We start from the raw sequence: 24,106 nt of genomic DNA, 5'->3' as shown, positions 1-24,106 counted from the left end.
GACTGCAACGCTGAACGCAGTCCTGAACAACAGCAGAGCTATTAAACTCCTCCATTTCCATAACCACCGCAGAGGAGGCCTGCCCTGTCTTCTGGGTGAAGGATCAGCACCAGCTTCCCTGTCTGCAAACACACTATGGCTCTTTTTGACTTGGAACCCAGCCACAATAACACACAGCATCTTGTTTTATTTTCTCTGTAGTTCAGGAAGTGTCGGTTTAACTGCAAGCTCAGCTTCAACTGACATCAATTGATTGAGACTTTTTCCAACTACAAGTAAAGTCTCAATAAAGTATCTGCCAGGGAAGTGCTTGATGTTCAGAAAAGTTCCAGGTTATCAGATGGCTTCAAAGCAATGTATACAAAGTAAAGCAGGACAGGAGGTCCTCCAAAAAAGTCAGAGCACACAGAGTAAGTAATTTCAAACAATGTGTAAACAGGGGACCAATTTAATCTCTGAAAACAGTGATTACAACTCCCCTAGTTTGCCTGATAACCTAACAATTAATTGGCCTGCAAGACTCTTATTTAGAAAACTAGTACGGGAAAAAAGCAAAAGCATCTATTGGAATATTTTACCATTTCTTCTTTCAGTGAAGATTTGATGCCCATAATGTATTCACAGTGTTTCAGGCAGCAGAGATTTAAGCGATGCAGGATAGCAATCACTACTAGTGTGTTAAAGAGACCAACATGAAAATACAATTTTTTACATGACTAGGAAATTATTCTGAAAATTTCAGAAACTTAATTTTCTTAAATAACAACTATTTACTCCTAAAATAAACTCCTTGTATCACCTTAAACATTTTTTTCTCCTGTTGATCTGTACTGACTTAAGTGGAGAGAAACAGAAACAATGTTTGAAGTAACCAGACAGAGGATTGTATAAATAACAGACTCATCCAACACAAAAGGTTCAACCCAGCGCCGATGACCACACAAATAGTCAGAGAGCAGCTCAAGTGTCCTACAGTCAGCACAGCTACATAAACAAGCGCGAAGGAAAGAGTGATGCGTGTTTTTGAGAATGCCAGATAACGAGTACAAACACAAACTTTACTTTTGTAACCTAAAAGGCAGATGGAGTAGATGACCTGAGAGAAACCAGCTACTGTATGAGAAGAGCTGATATGGCATTCGAAACCGTGTATTGAACATAAAAGGTTTGAGAAAACGGGTGTGTGAGACAAACGTCAGGGGCTGCTTGATTTCTCTGAACAATCCTGTGAATGATCAGATTGGTTCCTGAGGCTCCTCTTTCTGCTTTAACGGCTATGCAAATCCTCACCCGTGGCTGGGCTGCTGGTGGATCACAAACCTTGGCAATCAGACTGACCGGCATTTCATTCTATTCCCTCATCTCATCTCTGGTTTTATCCATCACATCTTTTTTTTTTTTTTATATACTGAGATTACAACATTTTCAAATGAGGTTTCAGTGCTCCCCTAAGAGTTAGCGCAGAGTTGCTCTCATTCATGCTTGGACATCTTGGACATGAACACAACCCAAATTAATATCAGCTACACCATTTAACTGCCATTTTGTCATACACACAATGACATTCTTCTCTCCTCCCCTCTATAAAGCTGTATCTCGCAATTTACACAGTATTTCAAGATCATTGCTTCCCCTCCTCAGGATGTAAAACATATATATAACACATATGTGTAAGTGAGTTTTGATCTATTCCGAATCTTATTCCTGTTCTCCCCAGTCTACTTTAAACAGAAACTACAACCTCTGTGGCATCCATCATTTCTCTATAGGCAGCTCAATAATATGTAATACTGAAACAAAACAAGTGACTGCTCTAAGTATATCTAATTTGAGGCTTATTATTCAAGACCATTTCCTCATTATGCCGGTTTTCCAGCACGCTTCTCCCTTTGACTACTTGCAAACTGGGTTATTTTTCCCCACCATGTGCTACTTCATCTTTTCCCACGCCAAGTTACATTGTAGCTGTCAGCTTTGGTTCTGACCTATCTTCCGCTGAAGTGGAGGCAAAAGCTCCCTTCTGGTGCTGTAGTGGGTGCTGGATGAGGTTATATTCGCAGTCTCTGTAATCAATCGCCATCATATATCTCTGTCCTTTTCTAGTGTTTGCAACACTGCCTAATGTAGCATCATTTGTAAATGTAATTAATGAGCTGTTTATGTACTCTTCAAAAATCATTAATAAAGATGTTAAATTAAACTGTGTTTAGCGGTGCACCCTGAGTCACCCTGCACACTTCTGTCCAACTTGATACATTGCCATTCATCATTACACTTCATTCATAATACCGCCAGCAATTCTAATTCCTATGACACAATTCATGTTCAAAACCATTTGAATTGTGGTGGGGCTTTTTCCCCCCTCTTTTTGCATTAATTCCTAGACTTGCTGTCCTTTCTGTTTTGAAGATAAGTAATACATTCATGTTGTTACAATCCTTTTACGCCTTCTTGCTTCCTTCTTCCTTGCTACAACTGCTAGTGCACCGATACTTTCTGGGTTAGTAAATTCTTTTAGTATACTACTTGTTATCATCAATACCTATTTATTTATACTTCATATGTATACTGCTTTTCCTGCTTTTACTCCGTACCTATTTTAAAATTCCTCATTTTCCTCTTTCCCATGCTCATTTCATCTTCTTGTTAAAGACACCACCAAAATACACTGTCAATCAGCACAGCTGATCTTCTCTTCCTTATTTTACACAGGTAACTTTCCCCCCTCCCCCACTTTTTGTTTATCTTCTCTCTATTGCAAATTTCTCTCTTGCTATATCCAGTCCACACTCAAATGTTGCCTATTCAAGTCAATTTGAGTACTCCTGTTCTCTCTTCTGGGTCTTTGCAAGCCTCAGAAGTCTGTAGGTATTTTTATTCATTTTCTTTCCTTTCCCTCTATGTCTCCTGTACTGGATCTTGTGAAACCCACCTGCACTTTGTATTCTTTTCTTCAGACTCACAGTAATCTACTGCTTCTTAACTGAATGAATTATACATTTGCCTTGCTCCAGGCTTGATTTGTTCATTAGGGTCGACACTCAAGTAGCCTTCACTTCCCAAAGCATCACTGAAATTACTGGACTTGGGGCTTTTCAGAACAGCCCATGATCTGTCATGTGGACTTTAAAATCCATATTGCTTGCTAAGCTTCTTAATGCTGGTATGAATGAATGGCTCTTGGCTTCTGTTCAGCTTGTGCAGCTGTGTTCTGCAAGTCTGGGTGTTGAGTATTTTTTATCTCAAACAGGTGCACAGTCAACAGCTCTTAACCAGAAAGGAAATAATCCATGGATCATTTCTCCCATGGTCATCTTTTCTTACTAAACTATCAGGCTGGTTTTCGTGAAACCCATGAGAATGACCACTCTTTATTATTCCACGTTAAATACAAAGTTACCACCTAGAATGTCCTAAAATTAAAGAATTGCAACAGATGGAAGCATTATCAGCATTGGCCAATGCCCATTGCAGTTCTTCCTTTGTTATTTCAATATTCTTATTTTTTTATACCATTTCTTTCCCCTCCCCGCCATGTTAGGAGCTTTATTCTCACTAACTGGAATGACCCAGAAGAAGCATGTAATTGCCCAGAGCCTCCAGGCAGGAACAAGGAAGAGTGTAGCAGCAACAGCACAGAGATCTTACTGCCTCCAGTGAGAGTCACAGCAGGACAGAGAAACATCCCTGTATGTTTAAACAATCCCAGAGAGGAGTTCAAAACATGTCTCCCCACCCTGAGGTTGCTTTCAGTTCTAATTTATGTGCATAGTATTAAAAGGAAAAAAAACCACAAACCTCAAAACATGACAATAAAAATCAAGTAACAACTAAACTGGGTACCACCTCTCTTTCATGGCTGGATACTGGCAAAGAGAGGGTTCACTGGATAGCATTTTAAGAAGTACAGAGAGGACTTCATCAGCAGAAAAAGTGTGAAGGCCACCATTTACTCCAAAAAGAAAGAAATAAGCAATATTCATCATCTTGAGCTCCGAAGGGTACATCTAACTGGGGCTCAAAGCCTTAGACCTGTCCTGCCCCTTTCCTCAAAAAGCTTTATTTTCCACTTGTGATTTTTTGATGTTAATAGCTTTCTCTTACTAAGTATTTCACACTGATAGAACACCATTGGCTCAATTAACATTTTTTAGATTAAGTATGTGTTTTAAGTAGCCAAACACACATGCTATCACACAACCAGCTGAAATGACCCAAAAGCTGTGAAGTCATGCCCAGGCGATTACTTCCTTCTTGGTTAAACATTCAGGGAACTAACCTATGGATATCTAAAGACTTCAGCTGCTACAGTTTGAGCTACAGAATCAAAGCTCCAGAGCTGGACAGGGAACAGCTCCTTTGCTCTGTGGACTTTGAAAATCTGGCCTTCTGAGGTACAAAAATGTAACACGTATTTCAAGCAATCAAAGAACCTTTATCATTCAATGAAAGACCATATAACAGGCTATTTTATGATGGATTTCGGTGAGGGGGTGCTATAAACATTGCCACTTGACCAATATGTTTATTTTTAGGAAAAAAATGGACAGATAAAGCAACAAATTAGTAACTTCTCACCTATTTATGAGGCAGTATTGCATGAAGTTATGCACCCAACCAGTGGCTTCTTAGGTCTTTTTTTAATAAATAATACTCTGTAAAAGTGAGCCACGTGAACAGCTCCCTCTCCTTCTTATTGGTTTATTTGTTTTTACACATACTACAAGGCCAACTTTCCTTATCTCTTAAAATAACCATATCCTTTCTCTAGCAACTATTTTGGCCAAACGATATGTAATTTCTTGCTTTTCAACATCATATACAGCAACAAATTCTCTGGAAGCCTACCATTACATTTATAATTATTCGACAGCAAGGAAAAAAAAAGATCCAAATTAGAAAAAATGGGTTCTCACAGTGTACTTACAATTGATCTGATGTTGTTTTCTTTTGCCAGTTTCAGAGAGGATTTATAGCAATTTGCCAAGTTTTCTTTATGAGTGTCAGTGAGATGGCCTCTTGCGATTGGCCCAACAGTATGGATCACATCTGCAAGAAATAAAAAAAAAAAAAAAATTTAGACATCCTAAGGTGATTTATTTATTTATTCAAGTCAATCCATTCTGGTATTGTACCTAGACACAAAGATAGGAATAATATTGTAAGAAAATTATTATAGCTGGAAACCATTTAATAAGATATATTAAATACAATGAAAAACAGTAAAGCTAAATTTTGAAGTACTTGGACTGAAAAAAAACCCAAAGAAAATTCACTAAACACTTGTTATATGCATACTGCAATCCACATGCAGGATAGATGAAATGTTTTCATGAATACCCTAAATCTGTAGGGCTGTACAACTAAATATTGTACAACTGTTTGAAACTCACAGTTGCTCTCACCCCGTGAAGGTCCTCTCACTGGGAAAGTTCACTACACAAAAACCTCAGAACTTTGATGGTGATACACAGGTCATCTTTTTTGTCTAATACTTTATGTCTTTTCTCAGCAACCATTTTAAGAGGAGAAAAGTTGTGACCTATGAATGTGTTAGTTATTCAAAGAATGTGCTTTCCTCTTACATCAGACCAGATGGAGACACCATGCAATAAAACAAAATATCCTGTTTGGAGAAACTTAATGAACAAAAAGAGAATGTATAGTCAGGGAATATCTTAGGTATGATGTCTCTGGACTCATCAAAATCAGATGCAGCAATCAATCAAAGCCTCTAAAGTGCTATAAGAAAAATGAAGTAAAAAGCCTGGAGAAAAAAAACAAACGTGAAAATAAATTACAAACTAAAAGGTATCACGATTTTTTTAAAAAATATTTTTCATCCCACACTTGTCTAGTAGGGAAACACATTTACTTTTCAAACATTATTCTTCTATAGCATATGCGAACACAATAGAATGAATTATGGTGGTAGGTACATAATTTTTTTCCTTCCTTATCATCCCCTGCAATATACAGCAGCAGCAGCATTAAACAGTGGCACTATTTTTTGCAACGTTGCCACAAAAAGGGATTAGGCCAATACTTTCAATTGCAGTACTGCTGGTCCCATTGGTTAGGTTGTGTTTCTGCCCCATATCACAGAATCACAGAATGTTAGGGATTGGGACAGGTTTCCAAGCAACATCTGCTGTTGTTATGCTCCAAAATATTTTAATTTACTCACAAATCCTACAGAATTCACACCATTACTCTTTGTCCAAGCTGTCTTTGATTATTTTCCTCCAACCTATAGCAAAGCAGAAGTGAAAATGGCCAAACTAACATTAAAACATACGCTGTATTTTTTTTTAATCCACATCCATTTTTTTTTTTATCCATCATCTGTCAAATCTTGGTCTCTACTACTTACAAGGTGGCTTATGTTCCGAGGTGTAAAGATTTGAATATTTCCAAAATTTTTCTTTACATTAGCCAGAAAGTATTGATATTCAGCAAATAAAAGCATGTCAGAGAATCCCCATGCCCAGAAACACAGAGGAATTGGCTGTGATGGGAAACTGAAACCCACAAGAGCTAAACTTCCCAACTGCTACAGAAAACCACCCTACCGAGAAGTAAATAAAAGGTTAACTACTCTTCTTTCCATTTTGATAACAGTAATTTTCTCCAGTTGTGGGAAGATGGACAGATTGGATAATTTCTGTTGAATGTCACAGCTGCCAGACAGTGACTCCAGCAAACCCTCCCTACAGCATTTCAGGCAACTGAACCATCAAGTAGGTGTTGAGTCTTTACCTACTGATGAGCTGGACGATAGCAGGCGATTGAAACAAGCAGAATGGCTTCACCCAGGAGTTCAGAAAAAAAGAGTTACTTTTTTACACGCATTTTAGCTGCTATGATAAACTGAGAACTATTAAGACCTAGAAAAAAAGAAATAGCATAGCTAGTTTAAAATTTGCTTCTGCTTGCAGAGATAAGGTTGTGTAAGTACTTCCATTAGGGAAGACCATAATTTCAGGCCATGACTACAGCAGTTTCCTTCAGGTTGAAACTTCCCAAGGAAGGTTTCTATTTGGAAGTGTTGGCACATGGCTGTTGGCAACTTCAGAGAAAGAAAAAGCTTCACTTGACTTTTTTTTTTCCCTTGTTCTTTGTTTTTGAAAGAGTAAAGCTGCAATCACTGAGCAAGGGGGAAGACATATACTAGTGAATCTGATCTTAGTAAAGCTCCTTCTACATTTATAGTCACTACGATCAGAGGTACCGTGACGCATTTCAAAATCACACCACCTACCAGCCAACAAGCAAATAAAGGAACGACTATAAAAACAACTTAGAAAGTGTAAAAGATTAATAAAAGAAAGAATCATAAAAGATTTCCCTCTTTCTGCTAAGGCTGAGTTAACTTGCATTTCAAGGTGCAGTTGCTTAAAAGCTGAAGCTTAATGGCTTAAATTATTAATTTATTACTTAACAACAAGAAGGAGTTCTGGGGAACAGCCCAAGTACCAAATTCTTGCTTGGGTCTTTCTGTATAAAACTTCCCTTGGTATAATTTCTACATGCATTTCACTCATTAAATGTTTAACTCCATTCCTTTAGTCTTCCATTATTAAACACAAATTTGAAAAATTCTCAGCTTAATGAATAGGAAATGTTTTTCTTGTCATCTTTTTTTCAGAACTTCCTGATTTAGCATTTTCATGGTGCCTCATTACCAACCTTCTATCACTGCACCAGACACTTCACGTAAATAGGTAACCTTTAATGCATTTATGAGCTTTTATGTTTTAAATTTTACAAGTCCATCATACGTGACTCTTTAGACAGTACACTGAAGATGGTGATAAATTGGTTTATAAAATATCAAAACTTTTGTAATTGTTTACAGAGTATCATTGTCAAAAATTATTATTCTGCACATTATTATTCTGAAACACACGACAGAGTCAGATTTTACTAGCAGAGCAGCATTAATAACGTGCCAGTCTGTTTCATGGTCAGCAGACGAACAGGGAAGTAATAATTTTATTGTTGTACACTGTCAATAAAATCAGTGTATCCATACATTGCCCAAACTACACATTATTCTGCTCAAGCTATTCTACAATAGATTTGCAGGCAGGTAAAACCCTTTGAGATTATACAGGCATAAAGCAAACAAACCAGAAAATAAAACAGCTCTCCCCTGCCAGCCCATGCAGTTAATATATGAGGATCAGACTTCACAGGCTCAAGCAGAGCCATTTATTTTTAATATAATCTAAGAAGACTGTGTCAATCTTCCAGCTTGTCTGTCACAATAAAGTTTCCCTTCTGCTCACACATTCCCCCCTCACTCAGCTGCACAAAGCTGGAGAAATTTGTATGCTAAGGAGCTGGAGGACAGAGGAGGGCGGGTGCGCTAGAGTGGGGATGTCTACAGGCATTTGTCTACCAGAAAATGAAGGGGCAGAACTGCTGCCCTGCTACTCCAGCCCCTTGCTACAGCAGCCAACCCCAAATGCGAACCTCCAGCACCGCTGGAGAGGACAAACATGGACATGCAAGCCCTACTTATCACCTTCCACACCTGTCTACCTACAGCCAGAACAAGCAACCACCCTAGAGAAGCACACGGCCTTTCTGAAGCCAACACCAAGGTCAGACTTCAACAACGGTAAAGGACCATCACAGGACACATGCAGGGATGAGTTTTGCTGAAGAAGGCAAACCAATTGCAGAGGGCAATGCAGATGGGAGCACTGGCCATGGGGACAAGCATGACGACACATTGAAGATACACTGTGCATGCAGAGGCACAATGGCATGAAACAGAAGCGGTCTCATCACCTAAAGATTTTTAAACTGGGGGAAATTTAGTTTGGCTGGAAAAGCCTGGTAGAGATCCCTGCTACCAAACAGCTCCTGTTCCTCTCTGGAGCTCCTGCACCCCTTCCCTAGCTGAGGTCAAACATGAGCAAGGGACATGGACATTTCCCCAAAGAATCCTCTAACGTGGTTTTTTATTCTTCAAAACCAGGCAAACGGAGTAAAACCTGGGAACAGTCAGCTCTCAGAGAATGCCACACACACCATTTGTAGTATTTTAATTTTTATGTCAAATGAAGCTGCCAGCACTGCTTTGAAGCTTCTGATTTACTATGGTCAGTCTTCTAGCCAAGCACGCTGATAAGAAACTTTATTAAAAAGAAAGCTGCAATCCACATGTTCGTAAATCACTTTCTCTGTGTACACAGAGCAGAGATGTTTGCTTACATTTTTAACAGTACACAGAGGTGGAGAGCCCCAGAAGAAGGTATATTCTCATCTGGGATCAGGCCACAGAAATGGGTCAAACTGCTTTTAATGCTAATGAAGCTGCTTAGTTTTAAAGTGGTATTTATAAGGGAAGGAGATATTTTTTCCTACAAAAAGGATTCCAAAGAGAAGGTAGGGGCAGTTGAAAGAAAGCATCAGCACAGATCTATGCTGTACAACTGTGTTTTGGAGCTCCTTTAGGCCTGAAGCAACATTTTATTTTTACATTGGCTTTTCCAAGGTTTGCGTTGTGACACTTGATTGATCCAAGGAGAGTTTATAGGATCTACTGCTCTCTCGTTGATCATTTGACTTTCAGGAGTTTGGTTAGAAATTTCAGCAGCTAAAGCAAGGCCTGTGACAATCCCACACCGATTTTTTGTGCACACCCTCTATATCATCTCTGCTTGTTTTTGGTCCGGGCTTTCTTCTTTTTTCCCTGAAGCACTATAATGAAAGCAGACGACCGAATCTTGTGTAAACCACAAACTAATCTGGAGGTATAACAGGCACTGGGGCATTTAAAACATCCTGTCACTACTTAGCCACCACCAGTGAAAATAAATATAATTTGCACAATTAATCAACACATCAAAAGCAGAGCTACTGTCCCCTCAAACTCCTGTGTAGGCCAGTCCAAAATGAAACCACATCTGCTCTACATGAGACCAATGAGGCTTGTTTTCTCTGGTCTTCTTCATTAAAAAAGTCAGTCCATACATCTTAACATGCTGTTTGTCACATGAGGTTTTATCTACACTGCTATGGAGAATGGGTAGAGCAGCATGGGCAAAGACAAAACACAACTTCCAGTTGCAAAGGATGAAAAGAAGTGACTGTGCCTCAAAAACCAACCTGAAGGACCAGCGTAATTTACTTCTGATGTAATTTACTCTTCTCTTGTCCTTCGTAAAAGTGACATTAGATGGCAAAAATATTAGCATAATGGAATTTTTCCAAACAATTGAAAAAGGCCAAATAAGTTTCATTTCTTCCCTTAGAGACGCGAGTGCGGCACGTTCACACCGTTAATGAAATAGCTGACCATGGCTAGAACCAATGACACATTTCTCTCATTCATCCCATTCACGCATTCGTAGCCATAATCGGCCCATCTAGCAAACTGCATAATGAAGCTGTACCCTGTCAATCACCGCAGGAACCGTATGAATTTTAAGAAGGAAGATACCTCATTGCATGTGCCACTGAATAGAAAAAATAGACCTGACAAAGTCAGAGCATTTAGGGCTCCATTTGTAAATCTTATCAGTTGATTTACACAATAAACACCCACCATATTGGCGCTGAAAAAGGATAGCTGAGGTTCAATTGATGGGAAATGGAATTACCTCCAGATATTCATACATACTGAATATCCCTGTTCTTAAGGAATGCATGTAGCTTAATGCTTTGGTATACTAATTTGCTCAGCTTGTTCATTTTCTATTTCTAGTTACATGCACTTGCACATAAAATGTGCATTTTCAGTGTGTAAAAAACAACTGTTAATTTAAGTTTGACTTAAATGAATCCCCCAGGACCACAGCCTGATTTATTTTCTAATATGTGCCTCCAAAACTGGATCAGCGGAGTTGAATATTTAAAATGCAAGACAACATCTTTTATAGATCATGCAATGCTAAACTTGACTACGTATGACACAGCCCCTCCGCTCGGAAGTATTTATTTGCTTTATATAGATATATATTTTATTTACCAGCAGTTAAAGAGACAGTCTCAGTTTTTTTAGGCTTGGAGCAATAAGCACTGCTCAGTCTGAAGTTTGTACCTTTTATAGCTGCCTTCAGTGATTAATTAGTTGGTTTGGGTAAACCAAAGTATGTTCCATTAGCTACAAAAGCTATGATATCTAGAAGTCATTCGTGTAAAATATTTAAGCCATTTTTCACGTAAATGGCATTGTCTGCCCCAAAAAAGGTAAAGAATATGTTTATTGTAAATGATTAACCAGCATCCCTCTTTGTGGGTTAGGTGTATATTTTAAGTACAAGACAGCAGAGACAGTCAGAAAACAATATTCCCAAAGGGAGAGGCGAAGGATTTGCCGAGCGCAAGAGATCCTTCGGGGAGCCGCAGGAGCCTGCGCTCAATAGCCGGCATTTAGCAGAGAGCGATCGCTCGGCATCTGTGGGAAGCTAAAAAACACAGAGAGCTTGTTCGCAACGGTTACACCACTGCCTCAACAGCCGGCCAGAGAATTAAGTCATGCAAGTCAAAACCCAAGCGTTTTTGGCACTCGTGCTTGTCATAAAATACAAGGCCCAAGTATGCCCCTGTAATCCCAGAGCAGTTCCCCTCCCATCAATGAACTCGCAGCATCGCTCTGCCATCAGGGCCTCGCCATTAACGTCGGAAACAAAAGTAGGCTCTGTTCAGGCAGGAGAAGCAAGTGGTGCAATTAAGAGACACTATGCTATATCCCAAAGTAATAGGTTTTACAAAGCAATTTAGTACGATGATGACAGATGTCAAAGCAGCGACTAGACAGACGGCCCTACAACTTCGATGGAAATAATTGCCTACATGTAAAACTAAAAGGCAGCGGCTCCATTTGGGATATTCATAATGCGATGCAATATGAATGAACATATGACTTAACGTGAAATTATGACATCCGTGACTTGCTATTTCTGTTTTCTTTTTTACTCTGGACTTGAAGCATTTGCAGCAGAAATGCTCAAGTGTTATCTTTGTTCCCCTCTACAAATCACCTACCCAAATAAAGACCTTAACATACCTAGGAAAACAGAACAAAGGAAATGAAATTATGTTGCTCCAAGCAGATTTTGTCCTTATCACACTATGGCAAACCTCATTTTGCTGCTGCAGCAGAGGAGCTCCGCCAAGCACTGTCCTCATTGAGGGGCTCAGGAAACACACACCAAGTGACCCCCTTGACCCAAGTAATGCTCTCCACCTTTCTCTGACTATTATTCTTTGCAAGTGGACAAGGCTATAGACAAAGATACCTTAATCTGTCTTTTGGTTCATGTTTGCCACATGTAGGAAAGCATGAGCCACAAAGATTCTCTCTTTACTTCTCCCTTCATTGAGCAGCAAAAGATGTTTGGGAGTGAGTTTGTTTTTAATTCATCTAATAATTCAATCAGTCGGCTTTTCAGCACTCAAAAATAAACTTGTTTGCCCTTAAATTGAGGGTGCTTATTCTTAAGACACTAAGACAGAATTTCAGTCTGCCATTCCACAAACATTTCAAACCAAAATACACAGCATGGTGAAGGATATAACACTAGCCACATAAATTCAAGGTATATTTAACCACACTTGATTCTTGATTCAAAAGAGAAGCTTGCGAATATTACCCTAAAAAACATCCAACACAAATCAAGTCATAAAATATGCAAAAATATTTCAAATATGTCGGGGTTTAAGTTAGCCTCAGTTCTAGTTTTGGAATCAGATTAATTAGAGGGGCACAGAAATCAGAAATGAGCTAATGCTCTCAGCTTCTTAAAGCACAGACCCCTTGCGACACTTGGACTGTTTTCGGTGTCCAACCCAGTTCCGTTAAAGCTGATTTAGTTACCTCTGCTCATATATTGCACAGTTAAAGCATAGATGGGCCCTTCAGGGAGGGGAGGCGGGGGAAACAAACACACACACTCAGCCTCATTACAAAACTTAGTACCAGACTAATTTTATCCAGAAAAGTTTTACTCTCAGAACTGAAATTCTTCTACTTTCCTCTAAATGCCAACCAGTGCTACAGAGTGCTCTAATAATTTAACAACAAGCTATAGGAAAAATCTCTTATTTCCTATTTTAAGGATTTTTCCTATGCAAATTCTGTTTTGATAACATTACTAACATTTCATATTAAACCGTATTATACTATTTGGCTGAGATCATTGCAAGGATGCTGAAACAAAGGAAGGCAGCCCAAGAGAACCACCGTAAAAGGACTCAAGAAAAACCCCAAAACCCACCCTGACATCTAATGTTTGCCACAGCCATGGAAAATCTTGAACTGGGTCTTGAATACAAGCAGGTCTCCAGACAGTTTGCAGGGCGAGTGTCAGAACCAGAGCTCATTGTGCCAATACTTCAAGGCCTTCTTTCCCTTTATGAAACTATTGAATCACTCAAAATATTTGTCCTTTACATGGGATTTAAGACTATCAGCACAAACATCTACAAAACATGGATCTTCATTTGAAAGGACTGGTGATTATAGCAAGAAGTTTTCAGAAGACCAAAAGAAACAACCCTTAATCACACATTAGCAGCAGAATAACCTCAGGTGCAATGAGAGGAAACTGCCAGCACCATTTTTTATCTGTCCAGTGAAGGGAGACAGATTTTTTAATCAGATCACTTCAGGTAAAAAGATTTTTAAAAATCAGACTGAAAGAACTGTTTCTTTAATAGGAGGTTCTATGGGCTTCTTAAAGCAGCAATAAAGTATGTTTTAAAGTTTCAAGGAAAAAATATTATGTTCGTAGCTTCACTGTGGTGCATCTATTTCTTGATGGCAACACATTATAAAAAGTTACCACGCTCATTTTTTCATTTTCTTTTTCTACACGTTTTCTTGAGAATAAACAATCAACTTCCACCTCCAGAAACTGAAGCATGTTTTTTGTTTTTCATGTGACACTTCTCTAATCTACATCACCTTCACAGTAAAAAATACGTGCTTTGCTAAGAATTTTGCATATCGTCTTTAAGAAAAAATTAGAAAAGGTGATAAAATTAGAGGCTCTCCACATATCTTCTGAAGAAACCAGTGGTAGCTAAATCAGCCTAATTAAGGCTTGAACACTCAAAACTTAGGAAACTATGCTAGGAAAGATTAGTATCACCCTTGCCACAAACACACTGCTCTTGGAATAGAGACAGGAGAGCCTCGTGCAGCCTGTCGGGACCATTTATCACCTCTTAAAGCTGAGTGGATGCAGAGGGAGGAGAAAGTTAGAAATGACAAGACTGAAACCATTAAATATTTTTTAAAATACATGTTCCCAATTTAAAAAGACAGAGCTGAGGAGACAAGTGAACCATGCTACAGGACTGCATTTTATACCGAGGATACTGTATTTTCCTCATAAGCAACACACATAGTGTTTATAGCTCTCAACTTGCAAACCGCTTTCAAGGCTGGGAACAGTCCCGCTGAAATCAGTGCAGCCACTGCTTAAAGACAGCAAGGATCCAAGTACCAGCAAAGGAAAATGAGAGCACATCTTCTCCATGATGAAGGAATGCACCTTTATCACTTCATCTTTTAAGTGGCATCATTGAAAAAAATCTCACTTTTAGTACTTTTTTACTGTAATGAGAAAAAAATCTAGATATCCTCTCCAATTTACTTCATTTAAGGTATTTATCTTCTGTACGTTCAAAACTTCTAGTATTTCACAGACCTTTGTCTACAGTCAGTTCCTTTAGAGACGGTTTCCCCTGCCACACCTATGAGTTCATCACAAAATAATGAAAAGAGGAAAAAATTAAATTTACTACTGCCCCCTCTCTCCAAACTCACACAACAAACACAGTCAATGGAAACAGCCACATATGCGGTACCCATAAGTAAGTTCAACTCATTTTTGAAAGCTGACCAGATTTCAAGTTGGCAGTGCCACTTTAATTGCTTCATATAAGTGTGATAAGCGAAATAACTGGACAGCTCTTTGAACCGTAACATGAGACTTCATGCCTAGACGAGGAATCTCGCTTTCTATCATCAATTTTATTTTAATTTAGGTGGCTGAAACCAGGCTGAAGCACCCTCCTGATATCAACATATTCCAGATACCAACTTGTGGGAATGCAGTGCATGCCGAGCATCCGTGATAAATTCCTTTGACCGTTTCCTCCCAGTCTCTTCCCCAGAGATGCTCTCTAGTTTGAAAGATAGTTTCATCGGCTGGCAACGAAACAAACGTTAGCACTTGGAATGCATCGCTCTGCAATTCATCTTAAAAGCAAACCCAGCAGATGACGGGGGCATGAGCAAGCCTGAACCTAAGCAGGGGAAGGGAAAATGGAAAGACAGTTATCTACACAGCCTGTACTATACCACAGATGCAGACTAAAGAAAAAAATAACAGATTTAAAGAACTTCCTTGCTTCAATGCTGTTCCCTGCATGCTTTATTAATAAACAGCTATTACTTCTCCAAATACTTCAAACAAAATGAGCAAACAGGCTAATTTATATTATTAATAAAACCAGCAGCTATTTTAGCAGAACTAAGTAAACATAAGGCTTGAATCGCGAGTGAGAGCAGATCCTTTGCTCAGGTGAGCAAGGGTACGGTCAAGGTACGGTCACCCTAACAGCGCTCTGTCCTGCGCACGCTCAGCCGACCGAAGCCTTTGCCCAACGCAAACATGACACAGCCCATGACTTTCCAGCTACGTCTTGCTCAGTCTTGGGACTCCTTAAATTTGAGCCCAAGCGTACAATTTGCACTTCAGTCCATATCTCTGCAGATGGGGCGGCAGGATGAACCTCATGGAAGACGAGGGGAAAAAGAAGCCATTGTTCTGGCTGATACTGCTGTGTCTGAACACGCTGCTCTCTCCTCAACGCTGGCCCTGCTTTTAGCATTTTTCTTTCAGAAACCTCCACAGAACTGAGCTTTCACAGACAACCACAGAAACATTGCTTTGAAATCTTCTGATCTCTGCTCCCCTCCAGCTCAGAGAGATACACGCACCAGAGGAGAGGAACAGCAAAATGTAAACAAGGTACTGACAAGAAAACACCACCCCTTTACCCCATTTGCTGTCCGGATTGCTTTTGTGTCACAACATCTAACTCAGCAGTATTTCACATTAAGGTATACACACCCCCTCTTGGACTGTGACCAGCTTGGTCAGGCTACCAGCCCACTGTGGTACAGAAGCTGCCTGCTTACGTTGCAGCTTAGCTGACCAACAACACGGGTAAGCACCACTGAGGTGGAAAGGAGCTAAGAGTCCCCAGCAAATCTGCTCAGAACTGCTGGCAGATACAGAAGCTAAGCAAAGAAATGAAATGCATCCAACGAGGACATTTAACGAAAATTGTGGTATGGTATTTTGTACAATATGTAATGCTCGTGTGGATTCAAGTGACAAACAAGCTTTGACAAACATCTTGAGAGTGCTTTACATCCTTAGAAGCTGTAAACAGTTGAGTTTGCAGCAAGAGTACCAAAATAAGAAGCAGGGGAACTATTTTTCTTTTTTGTTTTGGTCAAGACAAAATATATCACGAACTTACAGAGGCTTATTGCACTGCTAATGTTCTCTATGTCAACCAACATCGCAAGGAAGAGCCCTTGGAAAAACACTGGTGTCATACCTTGTTCAGCTCAATCGAGCAAAATGTACTTAAACAACCTTCTGGAAAGTCATGTAATGACCTTAAAGAGCTGCTGAAGGACAGTCTTGAGCTTAGCCTTGCTGTAGAAGAAACATAGATGTAAATGTAGCCAACTTACGCTTTCAGTAACATCATAGCATCCCGCTGGTCTGTCACAAGCATTTAATGACAATCGCAAGTGGGAAGTTTTAAACACCAGTCTCTTAAATAAGTTGTTGTGGTTTAGGAACTGGGAACCAAAAAGATCAGGGCTAGAAATGGTAGCAATAATTTGTAAATGCAGTAATGCCTTTGGAAAAAACAATGTGGCAACGGCAAAGCTTGAAAGGGTGACAAGTGTCAGAACAACATGCCATTTCCAAACGTGAAGCTGTGCCTTACTAAGGGAACTGCTCAATTTCTGGGAAACCATATTGAGAAAAATATTTTTAAGTTTTATTGCACTTGCTACTGAAGCACAATGGTTATTTTTCTGCCTGCAGTGCCCACAAGCTTAATGCATCACTTCTCTAGGAAAAGAGGAAATGTCTGCGAACTCACATTACCCACTTTAATGCCAGCTTGAGGCTTAGGTGAAATTTTTAGAAGTCTGTGTGCAAAGTCGTGCTTCACAGCATCGTATCCCCTTGCGTGGGTTGTCGGAAAGACATACTGATATTTTCACAGTGAAAGCATTTACTTCAAGAATAATGTTAGCTCTCACTGTTTACAAAAAGCCAGAAATCTGAGCACGTGAAGCAGCAATTTGGCCAACCTTGCCAGCTGAGCAATATACAGTCAAGGTAGCAAAAACATGTTAGGCAAGGCAGCAGTGAAGAAAATAAAACACAGACATGTGCTTTCGCGTGTTCCCATGAAACCACTGCAAATGTTTTTTCAAGGGGAGCCACATGCCTGATATTAATCACGGTAAACATCCTGACCTTCTGCACACAAATGTTTTCAGCGTAGTGCCCACGTGTGAAAGCGATGCACTGGAAAAAGCTAAACCCAATTGCTTCACTAGTGCCATTTCCACAGTGAAGTGCTGAAACATGCCTGGACCCAGGAGATCACTTTGCATCAACGGCTGTTAGTGCTCCGAGAAGTCTGTAGATGCTACTGGTGCTGCGGCAGCAGGTGGAAGAGGTGAATGATGAGGAATCTAGGATGATGATTTCACTACGCTCACAAAGTTTAAGAAAAAGGCAAAGCTTTAGCGTAAGCATAAAGGAATCTTTCAATTTTTAAGAAAACTCAGGAGGAAACTTTTTCAGAAATAAGTAATTTAGCCCATGTTAGTGCTGACTGTTTATAATTTAAGTATTTGTAATACTTTGGCTTAGCTGAAACTTCATCTTTTGGAGAAGCTAGGAATTTTCTGCATGTTTGCAGTAAAATTTATTAAAAACTACTAATCCAGAACCTTGTAACTTTTAGTTACAAGACTATGGCTTCCTCTAGCTATCTCCAGCTACTTTCAAGATAACTTTTTCTCAACTGATATATCCTTGCTTTAGCAGGGAAAAAAAAGAAAAGGGAAAAAAAAAAAAAAGAGACACCCAACAAAACCAATCCCCCCTTCCTGATTTCCCACAGAATGAATTTCTAATATATCTGAGTGCTCCTTTTCTCCTGCTTCTCAACCAATAAAGTTTTTGTTGGGAACTTCACTTCATTACAGAGTGCTCATCATCTAAATGTTCAGCAATAACAAAGAACCCTGTCATAAAGCTTTTGATAGATGTTTTGCAGCCAACACATTACAGTCAGGATTTATGGGAACGATTTGGAAAAGTAAAAAATAGGACTGACTATCATTTAGCAGAGAAATTACAAATGCAAATTCAGAGGATGACAGTACCCTTTTCTTCACGGAGACAAATTTTTAAACCAGTTTCTGGAAAAGGGGACCATATAATAAACTCCTAATTTCAATAGTAACGTTAGGTAAGGAAGGAAAATTACAATAGGCCAGGTACCATGTCAGTCCTGATATACTACTACGCTTCTTTATGAGCATATTACAATTCAGAGAGCTAATAATAAAAAGAAGTGATGCTGAGATGATGAATTGATGCTATGCAATTAGACCTATTAGAATTCACAAGAGTCGACAGGCAATAATCAAACCACTTTCATGCTGCCCATTGCAATTATCTTTGCACTTAAGAATCAACAAAGCACATAATGACTTGCTCTCGATTAAGGAATTCATGAGAAATGGAATTTTAATTAGTGTGTAGAAAATTTGGGCAATTTATTACTTTACAGGACAACAGATCGTGAAAACTAGTCAAGTAGTTTTAAATGTTCAACAGTGGTTCAGGTCCAAGAACACCACACTGATGCTTCCAACAAGAAGTTCCTAAAAACATCCCTTGAAATGGGATTGCCAAGATAAGTACATGCTCACTTCTACTAAATTCTGAAAAAAAAACCCATAAACAAAACTGTTGAGAGTTTGAGACTGAAATGGAAACCATGGCTGATGTTTTCAATTACCAGCTGATGAACAAGTCGGGTAGAATTACATTTGTTCATGGTATGAACCACAGATACCAGCAGGTCTAATTCTACATCCTCAACACGAGTAGGACAAAAAGGCAATGAAAATGCATCATCAGTTAAAACAAACAAGAGCCTGAATAGGAACTTGAACACTGATTCAAGTTTTCTTCTAAAAGCCTGTGAATAGGAAGATTACTTACTTTCAAACAAAATTACTACTTATAATTTGCTGATCTTCGTACAGAACAATTTACTAATAATTTGAACAGAAGCACCAGTTTACAAGTTCTGGAAGTGCAGATCCTTGATAATATGAAATGAAGGTTCATGGGGAAGTCAAACGATTATGCTGAATTCAAATGCTATGAAATGCACTTTTCAAAAAATGTAAGCAAAGATCCATACTTTAAATGTGAATCCTGGTAGTATAGAGATGAACACAATGTTATCTGCTCAAGGAAATGAGTGAGTAGGACATTAAATAACATATCAATTTTAAAAACATAGTATTTATTGTTAAAAATACTGCTAGAGGTCCAAAATAGTTAAAGAACAGTTAATACTGGGGCATTTTGGTTATTCACAATCAAATAATAAACAATTTGGATTACTGTGTGATTATTATCTGAAAAAGTGCCACCCATGCTTTGAGCCTTCTGACTTTTCTATTTTGCTATGGATAAGCAATTGGATATTTAGTGCTTACAATCTGTCAGAATGATCTTTTTTTCCATCATCAGGGAACTATTTCAACATTTCTGGTTCTTGGTTCTGTGCGGGAGCCCTGTCTTTCTAATAGCCCCATTAAAATAACATTCACAACAACCTGAATGGCTTCTTGTAAGTGATGATACTTTAAAAAAAAGGAAAAAAAAAAATAAGTCACATCAGGATTCACTCTTAAATTCACCTACGTGCTCTGTGTAGCGAGGGTTCTGGGAAACAGCAGGGAAAGCAGCAGGCACTGCTGCCCCAGGGCCATCCCTCCCACAAAGGGAACATTTACACACTGCTGCAGAGCCACCTTCTTTGCCCCACGCAGCATTTTCAGGGAAAGGGCTCTCATGGATTCATCTTTCTGCCCCCAGCATCTCCAGCGCTGCCAGAATTACCCCTCGGGAGCAGGGAGAGCTCGTCACAGGTTAAAGCAGCTCAACATGCTGCTGTCACTTGCTATCAGACGAGGACCGGTGATCGGCTGGCTCAGATGCAAGGATACAGAAAGCTGACACCAAACCCTCCCTGCCTCTCTTCCCGCCTGCTGCTCTTATGTGAAGCACAGCATGTTTAAACCAGCGCATCTCAGCCGGGGTATTAAACGCACCGCTGAGAACTGCCCTTTCTTCCTACCCAGCATTCATTCCTGCAGTTGCAAGAAGAAGAGGTGGGGGAAATGGCATAACCTGTTTACTTTGCTGCAGTTGTTAAACATGAGTGGTTGCTGTGAAAATAATGAAATTTGACTGGCCTAGGTGTTGCAGCAAAGATGCTTTTGGAAAGGATTTGAGAGTGGTGAATCCCCTTGGAGTCCCAAGGTGGACACAGGGTGAATAGTTCAGACATACCGGAAGTTTTTGTTCAGAAGGCAAATAACAGTATCATTACTTGAAAAACATAATACAAATAATTCAAAACATGCTTACAAGGAAAAGACGACGGTTACTCCAAAAAGGGTTCCTAGATTAACATAAAAATCTGTTCAACGATGTCATAAAAAGCACCGCGCTGTTGAGGATTGTTACAAGTGAACCTGAACTAAGTGATTCTCTGTACCGCAGAATTTACAAGAGCATGGCTCAGTACCTCATTAAAATCAGGGTTCCGTTAATTAAAGCCTTCTTTCAAGTAATAGATGATTACTGTAGATATAAGCTGTGCATACTGTTGAAACTTCACATCAGGAATAGATAACGCTTAAAGTGTCCAGCTTTGGGTGGAAATAAGTTTGGAGGACTGCTCCTATGGAAGCAACGTTTTGTTATGCTGCAACACAGAAAGGAGGGGGCAGGTAGGTGGTTCTGTAAAACTTACAAAAGGCTTATTAGCACCCAACTTCCTCCTAAAGTCTCTGAACTAACAATACCCTTTTCACAGGTTTCCAGTCTCTCTAAAAGCCGCAGAAAGGTTTACAAGTAGATTCGATAGCCTTAGGAGTGAACTTTTTTGCACCATTACCCAAATTCTTTCATTTGAGAATTTAGAAACTACGTATTTCATTAAAAAGCACAGTGATAAAAAAAAAAAAAAACAATGGATAGAAGTGTGCTTGATATACCTATGAAGACAGAGTGTAATTTATTGTATCCTGAAAACTTTTCACCTAAAAACTCTATTTCTAGGAAAATACAACACTACATTTTAATGCTGGAAAAAACTTATAGGAGAAGAGGGATATCTCCTTCAGAGAATGAGCCCAATATCCCTTTAGAAAGAGCAAAAAAGTCTTAGGATTTTCAGAGATTCATCAGAGGTGACATGGAAAGTCCACTGACTGCAAGAAAGTCATTGAGGCACCTCTAAGGTCACATGAAATGAATGCATCAGCTGTGCTATATGATCAGAAAACAGGTAGTGCACTTTAAATACTTATTTAACCAATAAATAATAAAATTTCTAATTATAACTTCTCGTTAAAGGAAGCCTTCTTTCATTTCTGTAACTTCTTAAAGAAGTGTTTGGGAAGAGTGTTCACTGTCTTTTGGATATTCAAGTCTAGTCTTTATACAGCAGACCCTTTCAAATGCTTTAACTTAATTCTTTAACATTATCTGTGGTTTCAGTGAATTCAAATTCCTTTCTTATTTCCATGACTAAAAGGTAAATTCAAAACCCAAATATTCATATTACTTATAAGTTAAGCATGTGTAGAGTCTAGGTTGTGTTGTAACAAAACAGTGAGAAATTATGGAGGTCAGAAGACACTTTTTTTCCTCCCCCATATCAGAAAGAGTAAGAACAAACCATTAACCGTACTGCTAGTCACTAATAACTCTGAAACTAGAGAAACTTATCTACAGAGACACCAGATCCATGAGCACCTTCTGCAAATACTGTAAGCTGAATGTTTGGATAAAGTTTCCAGAATTAGCAACAACTGAGGAGACTCAAAACTGTGGGTCTCACTCCCAGTTTTGTACTCAGTAACACAAAAGGTGGAAAATGGTCCAGAACTACATTTAGCATAGGCTCAATTTTATGTGTAAGCATTATCTTATTTCTGTGCAGTGTTTCTGCGACTTCAAGGAGAATTAAGCTAGCAGGCAAAAATACGACTGCAGCAAATCCTTACCATTCACTTGCTTTTGACCGCTGAAAGTGTCAGCATTGGCCTATGGAGTAGCTAACACAGCCATCGCAATAGTTGGCGTAGCAAAAAGATAGCAAACAAACTGATGAAACAGTGTTATGTGGATTTTCTGTCTGTCATGGGGGGAACCATTTCCAGATGGGACTTAGAAGTTTCTGTACCTTCACCTGGTATCATCTTGATGAGAAGCTGCTCCTCCCCTGCTTTCCCCCCAAGGAAAGCATCCTCGCTCTGGATCTAATTCCCTGCCATAGCTCAGGGCTGTGCAAAAACACACTCTCAGCAATTAGGTACAGCTATAGGAGCCTTTTCAAAGGGTTGATGCATTCAAGAAAGTAAAGAGACAATTGGGCCTTGTTGACCAGAAACCAGGACAGTAAAACCCTGGAGAGTTTGTACTGATTGGCTTTTTATTTTTGCATTTTATTGCGAGGAAACTAGATGAATGAAATGCAGCCAGACATGTTTTGACCACACAACAAATTCATTTAAACCCAAAATTTCTACCTTGTATTCATATCTGTTCTGTATGATGGTTCCTCTCCGTTTTCACTCTGCCCCTACCCTTCCTCACTGACAGGCTTATGTATGATATTTATTTTCTGAAATACAGATAAACCAAATGAGATTTTAATAAAAATAAATGGAGTAGAAGACAAATCAATATTGAGTAGTATTTTTTACAACTTTCACAGAAATAAAACAATTAGCACATTAGCAGTGAATGTAATAATAAAATTAGCCAATTAGGATATTTAAGTGATTACCACGTTAAATCAAAAGATTAGCTGAAATAAATATGGATAAACTCTGCTGAGATAGAGAAGATAGTCTGCTCTGTTCTCTTCTGTGTCAAATGGAGAGCACTTCTATAACACAGTAGATTTATTGCCATACACGCAACCTAACTTGATCTGTTACTCTCGCTGCACTAGTGTTTGAAGAAGATACCTTAAAAGCAAATGAGATTATAGTTCTGCCCATGTTAATTGCTGCTGTAATACTATTTGCAGCATTCTTTGACACCAAAATTTAGTACAGAGCTGTAATCAGATTTTAGGAATGCTACCAACTCTAAAAAAATCTAAAAGGCTTTAATATTAATAGCACTTCAATGCTGCTCTCCCAGATGGCAACACAGCTGACTGCCATTCCCTCCTATAATACAGCACTGTTTATCCTCTGAATGTCCCCAATATAAAACCATTTTAATCTTTTGTTGCTGTTGTAAAACTTGATCTACTGTGAGACAACATAATTAAGTGTCAACTTTGGGATATACGGCACAAAAAGTAGATAGAATAATCCAGCCTGTACGTCACCAATAATTCAGTTTACAGCTCAGTGATAATGGGATTCCAGATTATTAGCTGAAAGGCGCAGTATTTTACCCCTTGCAGCACTGGACTAAGGTGTACTTCTGTTGCATTCGGTGTATTTTCGGCGCGTTTTCTTGCTGCTCCCTTTTCTCTTCCATTAGCTTGTTAGATGCTTTATGATACTCATGCTGTATGACTGCACTGTGTAGCCAACTGGAAAGAAACAACACTTTGATTTCAAGTGTCTGATGAGCTGCTAGTTCTTGTAAAAGTTATGGAGCGGTACAAAAACCTAATACAGGGTGTGGAAGGAGATGAGCAGAGGAATTGGATTTTGTATCAGGATCGTAAGGAAGATAAATGAAGGAGA

The 24,106-nt window shown here is 39.1% G+C and overlaps 1 protein-coding gene across 4 annotated transcripts in view; it reads right to left on the bottom strand.

The window, feature by feature from the left end:
• The window catches only part of MACROD2 (mono-ADP ribosylhydrolase 2), an 896,855-nt gene that overhangs the window by 373,577 nt on the left and 499,172 nt on the right, over positions 1-24,106 (bottom strand). For all 4 annotated transcript variants that reach the window (XM_068410970.1, XM_068410960.1, XM_068410976.1 and 1 more), the window contains exon 6: positions 4,928-5,049. In XM_068410970.1, coding sequence (XP_068267071.1) covers positions 4,928-5,049 — 122 coding nt within the window. The remainder of the gene's footprint in view (positions 1-4,927; positions 5,050-24,106) is intronic.

The sequence above is a fragment of the Nyctibius grandis genome, chromosome 1, assembly GCF_013368605.1.
Source record: "Nyctibius grandis isolate bNycGra1 chromosome 1, bNycGra1.pri, whole genome shotgun sequence".
Taxonomy (NCBI): Eukaryota; Metazoa; Chordata; class Aves; order Nyctibiiformes; family Nyctibiidae; genus Nyctibius; species Nyctibius grandis.
This window is presented reverse-complemented; position numbering and strand designations above follow the sequence as displayed.